Source organism: Apteryx mantelli, chromosome 2 (genome assembly GCF_036417845.1).
Source record: "Apteryx mantelli isolate bAptMan1 chromosome 2, bAptMan1.hap1, whole genome shotgun sequence".
Lineage (NCBI taxonomy): Eukaryota > Metazoa > Chordata > Aves > Apterygiformes > Apterygidae > Apteryx > Apteryx mantelli.
In genome coordinates this window covers 149,906,344-149,926,033 of record NC_089979.1, presented here as the reverse complement: position 1 = coordinate 149,926,033, position 19,690 = coordinate 149,906,344, and the positions used below count along the sequence as shown (strand labels likewise).

The following is a 19,690-nucleotide window of genomic DNA, read 5'->3' as shown; positions in this document are numbered from 1 at the left end:
CTCAGCACCTTGCTGAATGCAGCAGTCCAACTGTGGCCTGCTCTCACACTTTCTGGTTGCTCTCCCTTCTGCAACAAACCTCTCCTGATGTGAACACTGAGGAAAGCGAAGGGCTTGCCTGACTAAAGAATACTTATAAGGACCCCTCAAAACCTTTCTAAATAGCTGTGCAATAGATCTTCAGAGAAAGAAACCCAACAAACTGTGAATGAAACTAAAACAGGGTGCAGATTACATTTGTCCTGCAAAGACTCTGGGGCCAAGAGACCTGAGCAGGTTGGGCACTCACATCCTGGCCACAGCAGGCAGGCGATAGTGGCAGATGATGCAAAGCGACATGCATGACGCAGCATGGACACAGCAAGCAGCACACTATTTCCATTAGCAGATGCATCTAGTAACACAACATAACTGTCACCACGTAAGACCAGTAGCAGCAACTGTTTATTCATGCTGCTTCACACCTCTGATGGCTTTCGTGCCATGCTGTTTTAGGTTGGCTGTGACCATCACTATGTTTGTATGATGTTTCTATGAAGTTAGGAAATAGCACAGTTCTCCATTTGAAAGTACAGGAGAGTGAAACGCTGCCGAGCTCCAAGACACAAAGATTAAAAGCAAAAGCCCACTGCACTAAAGGTCTACTTTATAAAGACATTAAACAGTTTTAAGACTAACCTAGGCCACAGAAGGCCAAGTAAATGAAAACACCCTTTTTATTACTTAGGCAACCAGAACAGGGAAAATGGAAACAGCCTGTTACAGGTGAAACCAAATGAGATGTTGCCTAGTAACTCTCAGCAGGGAAGCATTTAAACCCAGCCCGTTTAGTGAAGCTGATGTTGTGTCTCAAAGATTATTTTCTGTGAAAAAAAATCCGAAAGCAGGAAAGCTCAATTTAACACACATATGATTTATTTTCCTGTTACAGCAAACCAGGGTGACAATGCTTGGAACAGTACAAAAGTATTTACAACTTGTACAAGGAAGAACAGACCAGGCATGTTTTCAGCAAAAGGATCATTTTATTGAACATTTTTATATGTTGTTTTTACCCCCAAATACAGAAAACTTCACATTCATTTTTTTTTTCCAGATTCTGAAGTACACAAGTGATAACAGAAGTCTGGAGATATTACACAGATCATTACATTGTTATAATAATATTTCTCTGACAGAAAGTTCCTGGAGCAAACCCTGTTTCAGGTCTGCTTTTGGACATGGAATCAAAGTCATTGATTTAAAAGAAGAAAGACTCCATGTCTCCACTGGTTCCGTTTCCTGGAATAGTTTTAATTAGGCCCTACTTCAGAATTTGCTTTTATGGGTTCACAGAAAAGTCACTGATGTGGCTAAATGTCTCTCACATCAGAGAGAAAAAAAAAACAACCTCTTAAACCTTATTTGGAAATTCATGTTATTTTTGCTTCTCTTTAAAAGGATATGATGAACTCAATATATGGAAGTAAAACCTCTGGCACAATCCACAGTGTATAACTGTATTCCTGGGTGTCACAACTAAATGTCTTTTAACATTTTAAGTTCAGCATAGGCAAAGTCAGCTTCAGGAAAGCATTTCATTTCAACATTCTCAATACAGTTAATGATGATAGTTATGAATCTATCTATGGATTATCACACAGATTTTTTTTAATTAAAAACACAGTAAACATCAACACTTACATTGCACTAACCATGAAAAGGCAGACTGCCAAACATGTATCACAAAAATACATATTTTATCAACACTGATAATAGCTGGAAAGAAAAACTGCAACAGCATAAGGAACTCAAATCTGAGTTCTATTTAAAAATATGATTGTTTTTCACAAGCTGGCTGTATGAACAGCGAAAGGAAGTTCTGTAAGCTGCAAAGATCCATTTCTTACCGACTGGAGCCTGGTTTGAAGTTTAATGAAACACTGTTGATACAGAATCTCTGTCCAGAAGGTGCAGGACCATCATCAAACACGTGGCCTAGATGTGCATCACACTGCAACAGAAAGAACTGTCTTCAGCATTAGCTTTTCAGACACACATCTCTCTCCAGCCTGAAAACAACAGCATTGCATTTTCTGCAGTGCTGTTCCACTGTTAAGTTAAGGCTGACCACTGAAAGGGAAAGGGAAAGAGAAAGAGAAAGCAATCTCTCTCATCTTTCCTCATGAGTTATCAAACATTCCCTGAAAGGACTTTCTTCTTTCAGAGGACAAACTTTGGGACCAGAATAAAACTCACAGGGAAACTCTTGTTCCCTCACAGGGAAGCTCTGGTCAGTTCACAGATCTTAATAACAGGCCAATCTTTTAAGAATGACAGCTGAGCAGATATAAAGGGTGTCTAAAGATGCTTCTCTGCAAGATGGACATTTGAGTAATGCTTTAAAAAATGACTGAAAAGGACTTGAAACATAAACCCATTAAGAGATGGGTTAGTTTGTGATCAGTTCAGAGATCTGTATACTGTTAACCAAAGCAATGCTGTGAAGGCCTAAAAACGTAAATATTTAGGTAATATTTGTATCTGAACATCTGAAGGAGGTTGACAGTATGGCTGATAGACAGTGGACAGTATGGATAATGGAGACCTACACAAATATCAGTGGCACTGTACACAGGAGGTGTATAGACCAGGAATGTTCAGAAGTGGCATTTAAAGACAGCGCATGAACTAAACATGGGATATTACTGACTGGAGCTAGATCATGCAGTTAGCATAAAATAAAGAGGTTAACATATTAGAAGGTAGATGGCAGATACATACTGGAGATGACAACACACAGGAGAATACATAATACAGTGTAAGAAACATTGCATGTTTGTGAAGGAGACCCACAACTGGGATACAGTTTGTGACATTTAGTGACAACTATACTCAATCTGGTCACTTGTATATAGCATCAGGATATGTGCTATCCTGAATAAAGAAACTTGGGTGATGAATCCAGTGTTGAATTGCATGGGTAGGTGACTCTTTGGGAGAGGCAAGACTAGAAATAAATTCTTAAGCAATCACTTTTGGTCAGTGGGTAAACATGAACCTCCAAACAAACAGACAAGAAGAAATCAAAACTTAGGTTCTTTTCCTTAATATCTAATCTTTCTAACAGTAGGAATACATGAGCATTAGCATTGATTATCTAGTGAGGTTGTGGAGCCTCTATCACTGGTATTTTAAGAAAAGCAAACATTTAGTAGGACGATATTCTGTGATTCTGTGATTCTGTGATATCAGAAAGCACTGATCCTGTGATGGAGGAGATGGGTGGACTGAATCTGGGAGTTCCTTCCTATTGTTTGTTGTCACATACTGCAATTCACTTGAGGTCCTCTGAATAAATTTTCTGTCCAAATTCCAACCCCTGGCTGTACTTAAACAAGGATGCTCTCCTCAGTCACATCACTGTCTTGATCCAAAACCAACTGTCTACATTTGAAACTTAGAACTTTACTCATATATTTGATCCCAAGAAGTGAAACAGAATATTTGCAATGATCTAATAATTCTCACTACTACATTTGGGTGAATTCATTCATGGATACAAATAAAATATATTTGTTAAGATTTGGATTGGATCCTTGGTGATCTTGGGCACCATCTCCAAAATAAACATACCTTTTTGCAGATGACTTCAGTCCTTGTTGATCCCAATGAGTTATCTGGTCGTTTCATGATATTGGTATTACTTTCATCTCTGCCACAAGTATCGTAAGCCTCAGAAAATGAAGGCCATCCAGTCCCAGAATTGTACTTCTTTTCTGAACTATAAGGGAAAACAGATATTCTTGTTAATTAAGACCAAAGATGTTATAAAAACTTCCGCCTTTATCAACAACATTGGCTTCTTTCTTCATCCCTATCTTGTACAACTTTTAGTAATATTTAGCACAGTAGAAAATTTCTCACTGGCATCAAACTGTGCTGGAACATGTTTTCCAAATGGAATTCTTGATCAGCCCACAATAGGAGCTTTTGCCTTATCACTTCTATTTCACTGACAGTTTAGCATTTTCTAAAGCATGAAAAAAGGTCTTTCCAGTATCTGAGCACATTGGTAGCTGAGTTACATTTCTAAAGTTGCAGTTCAAAGCTTGGCACAATGCAGCAGAACCTCAGAGAACAGAGTTTACAGGAAGAAACAAAACATAACACAGAACCAGAATGAGTATGGAGAACCGTTAGGTTGGCCCACTGAGCCTGGTTCATGTATGATGATGGCTTCTGCTTGCAGATTGCAAAGTGACACAGTCATCAAAATAGTCTGGTAAATCAAATAGAGCTTTGCTCAAAACTTCAATCAACCAATGAAGAATTCTGAGAGCACAGAGATCTACTTTTCCCAAGAGACAACCACAGCCACTAGATAAAGATACTACAGACTGTTGACTTGTGGGTACCTCCAGTAAATATACAGACTTACCAATCCAGTTTAGTTGCATATTAAAACTTAGAGTGTATTGTAAATTATGATCAGAAAATATTTCCAGGCTGTACCATACAGAAATGTAAAAGGCCCTCCTCTCAGATTTCTCATGTCTTAGCCTACGGCACTCAGATTACAAAATCAATGCTCTTACTGGCACCTAGTGGTAGCTGGAGACATTAACACCACTGATAACTTTTTCGTTATAAAAGGGACTATTACATGATTCAATATATAACTTAAAGCAAAACATTTACTGAAGAGAACCATGTATATTTTGGTGGGATATTAATACAATGAAAAAAGAAGAAAACTGAAAATCTTACTTACAATACCTTTTAGAAAGACAAGATAAATGAGCTGGTCAAAAAACTTAAAAAATTGTAATACTCTAAACCAGATCAGTATTACAGATTCAGCATGCATTTTATAATTAACTGTATATGGCTTTCTATGAGCAATCTAACTATGGAAATAAAAGAGGAGCTGCAAACAAAAGAACATCCAAGGGATAATTTTTGGATGGGCTATTGCCTAATCCATCAAGACACATTAGAAATGCTCTCCTACCTCTATCCTGCACATAAAACTTGGGAGAAATAAGATACAGTATAGAGGCAGGCTGCAGCAAAGCAACTGCAGTTTGCAGATTCTCCATATGCATAAGATGACATTTAGGGATCAAGTCCTGTTTCTATCCAGGCAAAGAGGGCTCTCCGCCATCCATGCTACTGTGTCTACTGGGCACAGATTCCCAAGGAATAACCTGGGTGAACATAAATATTCACACACCACTTCTGAACTTCCCTAACATATATTTGTTATTTTTTATTTTAAAAATATTTCAATTAGAATTCTTCATTTACTGACCCAGGGATCCTTCTGTTCATGCATATACAGAGAAGCCACATAAAGATCCTCTCTGAAATCCAGTGAAGTCAAGAAAAGTCTTTCTGCTGTAACACCGTGTGGGTTTTGCATCTGTCCCTGACTGACTCTGTCCCTTACATGCAGCTCACAATGCTTAAGCTTATTGGAGGTGTTTTCTGCTGCTAAAGGATCAATCTTTTGAGCTGTAAAACTAGCTCTCAACAAAAATTATTTCTGTGCTGTTTTACTAACAAGAATATCACTTAGATTCCCTAATAGAAACATTTTAGTACCCCAAAATATTGCTGTTCAAGATCGTATTTGTCCTTTGAAGTATTTCACCGCTTAATTTATGGATAAATGGACCTTCCCTAAACATATGCATTAGATTAGCCTTCAACACACCATTCCTCCTGCACATTTCATTTACTTTGATCCCTATTTCAGTCGTCCTGGATGGAATCCAGATAATTCTAAAAAGTGCTTTTTGCTGTATGAATCTCAGCTGTAGGTTTATGGTTTGCTGAAGGTTTGAGATTTCATTAAAGCACACAATTTGCTATCTATAAAGGTTAGCTTTTTGTTCCATGTATTTCTATACCTTTCAAATTAATATACCATAATAAATTACGGTGTATATATATATATATAAACACACATGTATACTTACAGAGAAAGGAGGAAATGCTTCGTGTTTACCTGTGGCTAATGTTCTAATGCATTTGAAAAAGAAAGGACATTTTTAATGCAGTAGCAAATAAACACGATGAATCAATCTCTTATCAAATGCCATTTTTTCTGATTGTTAGTGTCCATCATAACATAATGCATTCATGGAAAAAATATTTTCAGCCCATTTTTGAACATTTAACAATTTTCAATTTTCTTAACAGATTTTTTTAATATAATCTTATTTTTCCCCTGTATCAATCTTTGTGGTTTAATATTATTTTATGCTTCAAACAAAAGTACCTATATTCTCCTACAGCAGGATATTGCAAAATGCAGCATGACTGTTTGATTATATTGCTATTTTGTCATTAGTTTAGTAGCTAAAGCAATTATCTTCAGTTCAGTACTCATTCTCTTCATGTTGGCCTAACTATAGCTATTGTCCAATATAAAGATTGCCTAAATTAAGGGAATATCAGTTCTTCCACAGCTTGGTAATTTAAAATTTCTCTAATTTATCTGAATTTCCAATAGGTTTTTTTAGGTTTTGTATTTATCTTCAGAGTATTCTGCAATGCCACACTACTTTCTGAAATTATTTTATTTAAAATTGTTTATTAGTAAACCTCTACAGAAATACCTATCTTTAAGCAAATATCTGCTTGTGTATCATGGTTCTCCACACTTGAGCAAAGGAAAACTGTCTATTAACAATTATCAGGCTCCAATTTTATCATTTAATTGCTTAGTTTCTGTTTTTTTAATACAGACACTACATTTTCCCCACCTCTTACTCTTCAGGTATATTGTTCTTCAGCTTCCTATTCGAAGTTCTGATCCATGATACATCCTTTAAAGTACTCACAGAAACGGGCATATTAGCCATATTCCATTGAGCTCTCAGTTGGAAATATATAAAGGCTATTTTCTAGATCAAAAATGTGAGGAACTGTCTTTTCTGGTTCAGTTACAGAGAGCAGAACACCATCTGCATATCCTACTTTGAGGCACTCTATTTCCTTTTACTTAGACTTTAATGAAGTTGCAAAATATATAGTATTGTAAAGAGCACAGAGGTTAATAGCAGTCTTTCACAGCCAGGTTTTTAAAAGTAGATATAACTGAAGAGGCAAAAAGAGTGGAATTTAATTTAGGGCACAAGAAAGGGGTGGGGGTGAAGAGGAGGTCTTGGCTCCAAATCAACAGAGGACCCAGCAAATAAGAACATAATAGCAGCTATACTAAGGCAGACCAGAGCTCTCTCTAGCCCAGTATCCTGAACAACAGCAGATGACTATGGAAGAGTAGAAGAACAGAGCAAACACACAGTGATACTCACCCATAAACACACATATTTTGTGGCAGTCTGTGGCTTAGGGACCTCCTAAACAGAGACTTATTATCAGCCAAAAAGGAGACTGCATGTAGCAGGAGAAAAAATGCAGAATCCCTAGTATAACTATCACCAGGCCACTGGAGACCCTTTTCTGCTCAAGAAAAAGGCTACCATGTACCTGTACCGCCACAAGTATCTTGTAAAACTCATACATAGCACATAGCACTCTAGCATCAAAAGACTGTTTTTGTGACCTAACTAAGCTTTCTGTTCTTCTAATGAAAGAACATAGCACCTCCTGCCACAGTTATGGCATTTTAAGGATGCTGTGAAATCTAAAGGATGTTACCTGAACAGTGGGGCATTGCAGCACACGCAGTAGTATATTCCTGGTTCTGTGTTATTCAGATAGATTCCACTGAAAGGCTTTAAAAAAAAAAAAAAAAGGAAGAGAAAAGGGAAGTTAATAATGTAGGTCTTTAAAAGCTCACCATCTGGAACAAACATGTAGGAATCAGATTCAAAACAGGAGAAAAAACATAAAAAGAAGGCTTCACAGGGGGGCTTTGAAGAACAAACATTAGCAGCCTAAAGAAATGAAGGGGAGGATGCCTTTGGATTAATAGTGAAGACTACCTCCTGCCCTCAGAAACTTCAAGACTAGTCAGATGCATAAATCACTCAGGTACTAGGGCTAGAGTCATGACCACTCAAGAACTTGTGCAACGTGCAGGATCCCAAAGATCAAGTCTCTTATATGGAGTTCCACAACTTCAAAGTGCTCTGCAAAGGAACTTTTCTCTTCCCTAGATAGTCTGGAATTAAGATCCTTATTTTACAGATAAAGATTTGGGCACAGCTCACATGGTTGAATCCCATGGCACATATTCAGCTGCACAGATCCCCTGATTCCTGGTTAAGGAACTCCAGCACTCTACCCACAAGGTTACATGGCCTCAATTAGAGAAGGAAAGAAAGCACAGGGACAAGGTGAGTGTGGGGGCTGGCACATGTGGGATAATCAGGCTCCTGAATATTATATGGATAATCTACATAAGGTTAAAAACAGAAAAAAGAGACTACAGGAAAGATACAGTCCTCTTCCTTCCCATTGGAAAGGCCTCCATTATTGCTACAGAGAAGTCAGAGTTGACTTGCTTAGGTTTTGAACTTTTTTTCTGGCAATAAAGTAATCCCAGAGAAAAGTGAAAAGAATGAAGAATGTTTTTTCATCTGCAAGCCAGTCTGGGTCAGAACAAATTCCAGACAGTTCAATACATTGAGCCTAGCTTTCATCCACAGGAAGGTAGGGGAAAACTTGTGAAGCAACTGAGTGATGACAACTCCCCCAAAGAAAATTTTATGCCAGCAGAGAACAAGGTTGGCTTAACCTTGGAAAGCATTAGCTCTTTTGCTTACCGGTTCAGTTCCTTTTTGTCTTGTAACACAGAATTGCTCTGGAGTCAATTTTTTTTTCCAGTCTGTAGCAACAGTTCTTTCAGCTTGTTTAGTCAGAGAGCCTGCATCTTTGACTGGATATAAAAATACAATGTGTATTATTTTTAACACTGTTTTAACTTAGATTCTCTAAGAGATCCTCTCTTATATCCACAGTTAAGCGGGGGGACAGAATAGAACAACATAAGTCACACATCGCAGTGCAAACCTCCAGGAATGCCTACTGAGTCTGTATACGCTGTGAAAGTGATTTATGATCATATGGGATTGGCTAAGATAGTTGAAAAACAACAAGCAGAATGGAACAAGTAGTTTCATTCCTTCTTAGCAGAATGCATCCAAAAGTTTGAGATGGGAAACAACTTCCACACTCATCTCCATCAACACAAGCTAATCCTTGAAACAAAATCAGCTCCTGAATGATGAACATCTGACTGGACTTGTCTCTTACAAAGCAGAGATGATGCTGGGAAAAAAAAAACATTTTGAAAACCATGTCATCTCTACCAGTTAAATAGATACACCTATCTCCTGAATTCCCTAGAGACCAATTTTTCCACACACTACCACCCAGAAGTAATGCTTCCTGCCCTTTCTAACTTGCTTGAAAACACCTGGGGTACACCAAGTGGGACACTGTGGCAGACTGTGGCCTGGCTTTGATGACATATGGAGGTACCACCTCTGGTCACCTCTCCTGTTGCAGCTTGGCTCCTACCCCCTTTCTCCATTCTGCTTGGTACACTGCTTCCCTTCGCCCTTCCCATCCAGTGCTAGATACCTTCAACCCTTCTCACTTCCTCTACCCCAGTCCTCCCTAATCCCTGTCATCTCACATGCTGGGACTACCCTTGCCTTTCTTTCTCTTTGCCATGCTTTCTCTGCTCCTCCAATATGCTTTCTTGTCCCAGGAGGAGCCCTGAAGTGCATCTTCTATTTGGAGAAATATATGATCTAATTAATTTTAAAATAGGTATTGTAAAATAGGTAAATTTAAAATAGGTATCACCTTGGAGCTCGTGTCACGTACCAGGGCCTTACTGCCCTGAGCACTGAACAGAGAACAGGACAGAAAGGAACAAACGGCCTGGCAAGTAGTTACTACCGCTGAGAAGGACAACAGTGCCTGTGCTCGACAGACAGCACCAGGCTCTGCCGTTCCAGTTTACCTCCACCACCTCGTATTTTCTGATCCGTTCGGGCCAGTCAAAAATCCCATCCTTTGAGGCACCTGCCCCACTTTGCCCCAGCTAAGAGAACACCGGTAATGTGGGAGATGAATGGCAAAACACACGTGAGCACAGTCATTCACTACCATCAGGGCAGAGAGAAACAAGAGACACAAGTCGCAAACCCCTGAAGGACCAGGGCTGCTGCATGCAGCAGCAGGGAGCAAGTGGGCTAACGTGAAGCTCAGCAGAGGGAGCAAACTGTGTTCACAGATATTAAATTATTAGCTGGGTACATAATCCATTCTGTTTTGTCATAGATGAATACAAACTTTTAAAATAACCTGGCACCATGAGGGCAGAAATTAGGGCAGCCTTCACCCCGCCCTGAGAAGCCCTTTTGCTGGCAGGTGTCCCCACGCTGCACGTGTCCCTCCAGCAGCTCCCGCCGAGCCACCCCGCAGCACCGCTGCGACCAGTCCTAAGGGGCTCCCCTAACTCAGGCAAATTAAGGTGAAAAGAAGCCGTGGAAAAGGCGGTTTCATAGGATGAGACACCGTTACACGTGCGTTGTCAGCACTGCTCCTCCTGCCGGGCGGGCACCGACCCGCAACCCGCCGTGTAGGCGAGCGTCCGACCCCCCGGGGGTCCCCCAGGGCCCAGCCGCGGCCCCGCGCCACCTCTGAGTCCGAGCCCGCGCCCGGCGCCGGCGCGGCCCGGCCCGCTGCCTCCCTCCCCGCCCGCAGGGGCCCGCGCCGGCGGCACCCCGCCGCCGCCGCAGCCGCTGGCTACCTGAGCCGCCGCCACCGCCGCCACGGCCCCGGCTGGGCGGCGGCAGAGGCGGGCGGCGGAGGCGCCCCACCAGCAGCGCGCGCAGCCCGCGCGCCGCCATCTCGCAGCGCCGCGCCGGCGGCTCCGCCCCTCCGGCGGGGGCGGCCCCGGCCCCGGCCCGCCGCCGCGGTCTGGCCCCCACCTCGCCTGGGCTGGGGCCGGGGCCGGGGGTGCCGCGCTGCCGCGCACAGGCGCGGGGAGCAGCGGCCGTGCCGTGTGAACGCCCCCGCGGGCCTGGCCGGCTGCGCGGGGTTCGCCCGGGCCCGCGAGCGCGCTGTTGGCCTCCGACGTCGGCTCCAGGCGCCTGCCTGTACCGTGCGCCCGGGCCACGCTGGCGCTGGGCCTGTGCTGCAGGTCCGACCTGGGTGCTTGTAATCAGCGTATGGCTGCTTTATTCCAGTAACTCATGGTTCGACTCATGAAATGCAGGTCTGCAATAAATTTGGGGAGTCAGAATTCCATCCGTTTGCCTCAAAGCATGATAATTTATTCAAGAGGAAGATTGTGGAAGTGCAGGGCTGCTCTAAGCACAGTGTGATGCAATACAAATCATACAGTCTTATTTTAATGTGTCATTCATGGTCTTTTGGTTCAATCCTGGTCTCATTTGAAGTCCTGCAGAGCTTTCCATTGATTTACACTGCATCACTAGAGTGACTCTGGGTTTGGGCGTTCACTGCGTTTCAGGTGCCAGATCCTTTGGTCCCTAATGCCCAGCAGCTGCTCTTCTGCTTTTGATTCTATTTCAGGCTCATCGCTTTCGCTATTCACACTTGTTTCTCATGTCACATAACTCTTCCCTTCCCAGGTCTTTATCTGGGAAACACTATCATCAAAAGGACAAACCTATTTTAGCTGTACCACGGCAGTATTCTATTCCTAGTTAGTTGTTGCTCAATTAAAAAAAATTTAACAGACCTAAATAGTCATACTTGACTGTATAAAAGCAGTGTGTAGCTAAATAGTTGTACTTTACTGTATAAAAGTAATGTGTAAAGTGTCCAATTATATGGTGATGAAGGTGGAGGAATTCTCAAGTTTGCACTAGTAACAGAAACCAGGAAAGAAAGCCATTACAGCTTGACAAGTCACTTGACTCTTCTGTCATTTGAATATGAAAACATAAAACTCTGCTCTGTGTTCTGTTAAAGATAGCACTAAAATTAGCAGTGCACAGAGGGGGTCATAAAAAGACAAGCCTGACAGATTTCAATCACTTCTTACTGAGAGACAAATCAGCTTAAAATTGCATTATTGCTGCAGCCATAAGCCATAATGCATACGCTAATCTGTTCAAGGAAAAAAATCCTGTCAAGTCATTTACTTGCAGCCATTATAGACTGTTTTTAAGAAAAATAAGTACAGTATTAGCATGCAAAAACACTTGTGTTCTTGCTTTCCTAAATGCACATATGATGGCATTGCTCTCAGTGGTATTGACAGAGCATTTGCAAAGGTGATGTGCTACCTAAACAGCTAATTGGCTACTTGTTTACACTGTGATTTCCAATCACAAGTGATTTGTCTTTGCCTATAAATACATCTCTAACAGTACCTGTATTTCAGCTTGGCATCATGTTCTTAAAATGTAAAACTAAATCCAAGTTGTTTTGCCAGTTTAAACCTTAATACTGTTGTCTTTGTTTCCGATTACTCTGTTTCTGATTTGGAATTAGTTAATTGTTACTGAATGATATGAAAACAACTATTTTGATTGGATTGGAACTGTTTTGCGTCAGATAAAAAAGCTAATGATAGTGTTTAATAAAAGATAACATTCTTTTTAGACTAGTCCTTCTAGTGTAAATTTTAAATCAAGGCTAGAAGACATTGCTGCGTGTTCAGTCCTGTTCATACAAACCCTTATCATTGAACCAGGCATTGCGTAAGATGGTAAGTTCAATGGCAGCTGAGGACATCCAGCACATCATATTATCAGTGCCACAGCTGTAATCGAATCCTCTGCTCAGATTCATGAAGCCATGCACAGAAAGACAGATAGCAGTAGGGCTCATACACGATCACATTCGCTGTCTGTGGCAGCAGGAGAGAGGGGGGCACACAGTTGATTAATGGCTTTGTTCTATGTAATAAGACATGGTGGAGTGAAGCCAGAGTACCGCAATAAAAATCCTGGAGACGTGATGCCCAGGAGTCTTTAGGACGGCTGTTTCATATTGGCAGGAAGGCAGCACTGCTGGACAGTAAGGAGAGGGCTCAGGCCAGGGCTCGCAGTGCTGTCAGAGGCAGCATTTATGTTCTGGGCAGAAGGACAAAACTTTTCCATGTTCAGCCATTTGAGGAAATGTAGATTGAAGAAAGATCTTTCCAATATCCTTCTAGTTTACTGCTAAAGTGACATCATGTAACAATAATTTAGCCATAGTTTGGGAGGGAATTGGACATGTTAGCTGGTCTTTGGAGGTGAGATATCCAGTTTGACACTCCTCCAGTTCTGGCAAATGGCTTAGAGCTGAAAAGCTTTGGCAGGAGATGGAGCTCACTGCCAGTAGCTGCAGTTCAACCACAGCAGTGAGGCATTTCCATGCTGTCGCTGGCCTTGTTCTCAGGCAGCATTTGTCCCTGAGGTAGATCAGGTAATCAATGGAGTTCTCCCTTAAGTATGCTGGAAATGAAGGAGGGTAAGACAAAGTGATTAGTCCTGAAATTTGTATGTTTTAATGTAACTGACATTGATTTAACTGCTGTTTTTTTAAAGACACAATTCAATAAAAAATGAACTGTCAGTATCTTTCTTGCAGCTTTCTGTCATTGGTACTATTCCAGAATGCAGCAATTTCTCGGCAGTAGGAAATTAAACAACAAAGATCAATTGCTTTGCCATCTTCCTCGTGCTCTGGAGGAGGAGTCCAGGCACGCTGGCCGTGCAGAGCAGGGAAGGAAGAGGAGAAAGCGCTGGGTGCCTCAGCCCTGACTTCATCGCTCTGTTGTCCAGTTTGCTGCAGGCCGCTCCTTGATTAAAATGAACACACTGGTACCACACACAAATCTGGTTCATGCCAACATCCATGACCCGCATCTGAGGGCCTACGCTCAACGCTCTATTACGCTGCATGGCGTGGAGTTATTCACTTCATAGCAAAATTGCTGCAGAATGCTATCCTGGCCAAATGACACCATTGCACACCTCTTTGGCTCGCTAGTACATTTTTAAGTGCCCAGAGTGCAGGTAAGTGGAGGCAGTGGCAGATGAGATCCTCCATTTGTTCATCAGGCAGATTCTTTCCAGCGAAGGGCTGACCTGTAGTCCTCTGAACCAGCATGACAAGTCTTCCTCAAGCAGAAAACAAAACCCCCCAGTTGGAGGTATTTCATTTTTCAGATCTTTAATGCTGAAAAACAAAATCATTGTCCTGTCATACCTGTAATATTGCCTCCCATGGTTACAGCACATACCAAGCTTCGTAGCTAGGCAGAGAACCGGCCTGCATTTCTCCCCATAGACTGTTATAAAAGCCAATTAGACTGTTACTTAATTTTCCTCTCCCCCCCCCCCCGAAGCACAAGAGGAAGCAGTTAAAAGTCTCCCCTAGCTACATTATATAAATTTTAAAGTAAATTCTGTCTGAATTGTAATTCAGCTAGTTTATTGTTAAAATGTCATCTGACTTCAGCACACATACAAGCTGCATCCAGGGAAGGGTCACTCATCAAAAGCGCAATGTCTTATTAAATATGTGTATATGGGGGGAGAAGCTCCTCAGCTTTTCCTGTAGTGTTACTTCGTGCTGAAGCAGAAGCAGCAGCATGTGTGTAGGCGGGTGAAGACAAGAGTAGGAGGGAAGCGGTCATGGTCCAGACTTCTGCTAATATTTATTCGGTCTCTAACCATTTCCCAGCCCAGGCTCTGTCTTGACTGACAGCTTTGGGGACAAGCAGAGCATCGCATAATGCCTACGCTGGCAGATACTGAGCAGTCAGCCAGGAAGCAGTGAGGTGCAGAAATCAAATGAACCCTTTTCAAATTCAAACCACTGCTTAAGCAGCTTTTGTAAATAAAATCTCTCAGCATTACTACATATGGAAAACTATTTAAATAGTAGTGTTTTTATTTCCTATGCATTTCTGTGTGATCAGTTTTCCTCTGCTCATTTTGTCATATCTGTTGTATGTCCCCTCCTATGGGAAGTTCCCATTGAAACTTATGGGAGCTCAGCATGCAAGAATTTGGATTGGACCTGTCATATGCAGTGATACTTTGTGCCCAGGTCCCCAGAAAAGGAAGAAAGGGGGACCAGCATGGTGGGCGGTCCATCCACCCACCTTGGTGGGTAGGTTGTATCTGTGGCTAGCTCCATTTTTGTCGCAGAAATCCTCACTGCTTTTGTGGAAGATCGTCACAGGAATCAGTAGAGAGTGTTCCTGCTCCACCAGCCATCTTGATACAACTCCACATCTAGTTTCCAGACCCTCAGACATCATGAAAATCCGAACTTCTGATATATGGAGATACTGTTCCCACATGAAAATGCTATCCAAAGATGTGCGTTCATGTTCCAGCACTGAATTCCAATGCTGACAAAGGATTTCAGTGAAAAATATTTTGGAAATGCTTTTGTGCTTCTTTATCCTGGGCTATAGCTGAGACTAGAAGCACAAGTGCTAAAGGTATTGCAGATTTCCAGGGACGCTGAGAGACTTAGGCGGATCCCAAACTCCCTGAAACTGGCCCACGGAATCTGCTGAGATTAATTTATGGAGTAGACCAATATGATTCAGATCAAAAATACCATTAGAATTAACAAGCACACAGCCTTTTCCATTGTGTTTGGTTTTGTGGTTTAATATCTCTTTTTGCTAGTCATAAGCTCTAGGATACAAAATTATCCTAACTTCTGTTTTTTAAAAAATTAGGTCATATCTGTGGACTAGCTTAAGCGGGAGACCTCTGCCAGAATCTAAGGCTGGAATTTGGTCCACTGTGAGAAAGGCTTTGCGCTGCTTTGAGCAAAGGGGTTGGCTCAAATGCCCTCCTGACCTCCTGCCCAGCCTGAATTATTCCAGGATTCTAAATGCTTTGAGAAATTTCTTGCAAAATATGTGAAGACTGGAATTCAAAGTACAGTGGATATTTTGCAATCACTCCTTGATAGACGGTCTTACCCTGCAATAAGACGACTTGTGTGGATAAATTTCATCCACTTTGAAAAGAAGCAAGCATGCTCTCTGGTATGGGACAGGTGTATCTGCACAGGCAACTAGTGTGAAGTGGCAATTCCAGGCTATTTGCCTGGGTTGCCCCAGGTGTATCATATCTCATGTAATGCAAGTTTTGTGAACCACATGGATAGTAATAATGCATTCCCCAAACTTCTGTGGGATTTCTTGTCCCTTGTACCTCCAGGTAGTGAAGAATTGTCATGGTTCTTCTTCCACCCAGTGCCCAAACCCTGAACAAAGCATTGAATGAACAATTATTTGGCAGCAACTGCAGTAGCAGCAGCTTCCTGTAGGTTATTTTAATGGATTTATCACCCTGAACTAAGCCCTGGCCATCTGTTCTATCCTCTAATTACAAATATAGAAAGAGCTAATTCACGACTGCATCATAAAAAAGGAAAATATAAATGATTTAATAGTGGGGTATGTCATGCTTCACACTCTGATTGGGGGAAATTGCTCTCCCCTCAACAGACTGATTTCCCTGATAACAGAGTTTGCCTCTTCCCTGGCAAACAGGAATTCCTGAGGAACAGGGCTCACCAGAACAGGTTTTATTCCTGCTCATTTATCTTAGATGTATTTTTAAATAGGTAATAGGGATTCACATAAGTGCAGTTATGATCCTTTTTTTTGTTCTCTCTTAGATGAGTCCAAAAAGATGGACTGTGGTATTTTTAATGCATCTTCTAATCAGGAGAAGCATAAAACCATAATGCTTAAAAATACACTAAAACTCTGCACGTCCCTCCATCTCACTGCAAAACTGCCCTTTTGCTCTGATGAAGCCATGTTTAGTGTTGCTGCTGACTTAAATCAGAGTTGTCCCCTGATGTTCTGCTGGTAGCTGATCTTCATGGTGGCAGGGGGTGAGTGTGCATGCCCAGCTATTTAGGAATTACTTTAAATTCTTTTTTAGGACTCCTGTGGCAATGACTGTCCTTTCTGTCCTCTGGAAATCTTATACCAAAAATGGGTGCAACTGAGCAAGTTAAGTTGAGGGACCATAAAGCAGTACCTCAGTCCTCCTTATCTCTTACAGGCTAAATCCTCATGGTCCAAGTCCCTCTTCCCGGCAGAACAAGCTCTGCCCTGGCTTGGCAGCAGTTTCAGCAGAGCTGTTATCAGCCTTAAAGGCTGTGGCCTGGATCGCAAGCAAACTTCGATGGAGCAGTTGGACACTCTGCAGGCTCTCCGCACCCAAATGCCTGTCTTGTGTGGCTGGGAAAGAGAGGCTAGATTCTCCCTACCCAGCTCGCTCAAGTAAGAATTACAGAGAAATAAACAGGGCAGGTAAAGTAGATGGATAGCAGATGGGGGCAAATAACTCCGAATGTATCATTCGGCATCTGGGTTTTTGGATTTCTTTTTTTTTTCCTTGCAGTTATGTAGAAACAGATTGTGATTTCCTCAACTGCATATGTTATTTGAAGAATTAAAAAACATGTAGTCGAGTGGAAGCAGTGCAAGAGATCCCTCTAATTAGAAAACTTGCCTGAGGGATTCACAGAAGTACAGTGTGCAGTTCTGATTTGCCATATGTAATTGCCTTCCTTAAACTTACTCTTTTAGCAGTAGTTTGTGATTTTCTTATAATCCTTGATCTCCAGTGGGCTCACAAGTTATTTATTGGGAATAGAATCACAGAATCACAGAATCGCTGAGGTTGGAAGGGACCTCTGGAGATCATCTAGTCCAACCCCCCTGCTCAAGCAGGGTCACCTAGAGCACATTGCACAGGATTGCATCCAGGCGCGTTTTGAATATCTCCAGAGAAGGAGACTCCACCACCTCTCGGGGCAACCTGTTCCAGTGCTCTGTCACCCTCACAGTGAAAAAGTTTTTCCTCATGTTCAGATGGAACTGTCTGTGTTTCAGTTTGTGCCCATTGCCTCGCGTCCTGTCGCTCGGCACCACTGAAAAGAGTCTGGTCCCATCCTCTCGACACCCTCCCTTCAGATACTTGTACACGTTGATAAGATCTCCTCTCAGCCTTCTCTTCTGCAAGCTAAACAGGCCCAGCTCTCTCAGCCTTTCCTCATAAGAGAGATGCTCCAGTCCCCTAATCATCTTTGTGGCCCTTCGCTGGACTTGCTCCAGTAGTGCCACATCCCTCTTGTACTGGGGAGCCCAGAACTGGACGCAGTACTCCAGATGTGGCCTCACCAGGGCTGAGTAGAGGGGGAGAATCACCTCCCTCGACCTGCTGGCAACACTCTTCCTGATGCACCCCAGGATACCATTGGCCTTCTTGGCCACAAGGGCACATTGCTGCCTCATGCTTAACTTGGTGTCCACCAGCACTCCCAGGTCCTTCTCCGCAGAGCTGCTTTCCAGCAGGTCAACCCCCAACCTGTACTGGTGCATGGGGTTATTCCTCCCCAGCTGCAGGACCCTGCACTTCCCTTTGTTGAACTTCGTGAGGTTCCTCTCCGCCCACCTCTCCAGCCTGTCCAGGTCTCTCTGAATGGCAGCACAGCCCCCTGGTGTATCGGCCACTCCTCCCAGTTTGGTATCGTCAGCAAACTTGCTGAGGGTGCACTCTGTCCCTTCATCCAGGTCATTGATGAAGAAGTTGAACAAGACTGGACCCAGTACTGACCCCTGGGGGACACCGCTAGCTACAGGCCTCCAACTAGACTCTGTGCCACTGATCACAACTCTCTGAGCTCTGCCATTCAGCCAGTTCTCAATCCACCTCACTGTCCACTCATCTAACCCACACTTCCTGAGCTTGTCTATGAGGATGCTATGGGAGACAGTGTCAAAAGCCTTGCTGAAGTCTAGGTAGACAACATCCGCTGCTCTCCCCTCATCTACCCAGCCAGTCATTCCATCATAGAAGGCTATCAGATTGGTTAGGCATGATTTCCCCTTGGTGAAGCCATGCTGACTACTCCTGATCACCTTCTTTTCCTCCACATGCTTGGAGATGGCTTCCAGGATGAGCTGCTCCATCACCTTTCCAGGGATGGAGGTGAGGCTGACTGGCCTGTAGTTCCCTGGGTCCTCCTTCTTGCCCTTTTTGAAGACTGGGGTGACATTGGCTTTCTTCCAGTCCTCAGGCACCTCTCCTGTTCTCCATGACCTTTCAGAGATGATGGAGAGCGGCTTAGCAGTAATGTCCGCCAGCTCCCTCAGCACTCGTGGGTGCATCCCATCAGGGCCCATGGATTTGTGGGTGTCAAGTTTGCTTAAATGATCTCTAACCCACTCCTCCTCCACCAAGGGAAAGTCTTCCTCTCTCCAGACTTTCTCTCTTGCCTCCAGGGTCTGGGATTCCTGAGGGCTGGCCTGAGCAGTAAAGACTGAAGCAAAGGCGGCATTCAGTAACTCTGCCTTCTCTGCATCCTTCGTCACCAGGGCACCCACCCCATTCAGCAAAGGGCCCACATTTTCCCTAGTCTTCCTCTTGCTGCTGATGTATTTGAAGAAGCCCTTCTTGCTGTCCTTGACATCTCTAGCCAGATTTAATTCCAAACGGACCTTAGCCTTCCTCGTCGCATCCCTGCATACTCTGACAACGTTCCTATATTCCTCCCAAGTGGCCTGTCCCCCTTTCCACTTTCTGTATACTTCCTTCTTCTGGTTGAGTTTTGCCAGGAGCTCCTTGCTCATCCATGCAGGTCTCCTACCTCCTTTGCTTGACTTCCTACTCATAGGGACACACCGCTCTTGAGCCTGGAGGAAGTGATGTTTGAATATTAACCAGCTCTCTTGGACCCCCCCTTCCTTATAGGGCCCTAACCC

General features: G+C 43.0%; 1 protein-coding gene across 1 annotated transcript; it reads right to left on the bottom strand.

Annotated features, from left to right (window-relative positions):
* Nucleotides 1-893: 893 nt before the first annotated feature.
* On the bottom strand, nt 894-10,826 carry MSRB2 (methionine sulfoxide reductase B2). Its single transcript, XM_067292515.1, has 5 exons — nt 10,721-10,826; nt 8,721-8,833; nt 7,651-7,727; nt 3,616-3,763; nt 894-1,993 (listed from the first exon to the last, which is right to left on the bottom strand). The coding sequence occupies exons 1-5, from the start codon at nt 10,818-10,820 to the stop codon at nt 1,886-1,888; spliced, it is 546 nt and encodes a 181-aa protein (XP_067148616.1). The 5' UTR covers nt 10,821-10,826; the 3' UTR covers nt 894-1,885.
* Nucleotides 10,827-19,690: the final 8,864 nt, after the last annotated feature.

Coding starts and splice junctions, on each gene's coding strand:
- MSRB2 (XM_067292515.1), bottom strand. CDS start 10,820: ATGGCGGCGCGCGGGCTGCGCGCGCTGCTGGTGGGGCGCCTCCGCCGC. Junction 7,728..8,720: donor GACAAAAAGGAACTGAACCG/GTAAGCAAAAGA, acceptor TTTTTTTTAAAG/CCTTTCAGTGGAATCTATCT. Junction 3,764..7,650: donor TGCAATGCCCCACTGTTCAG/GTAACATCCTTT, acceptor TTTCCCTTATAG/TTCAGAAAAGAAGTACAATT.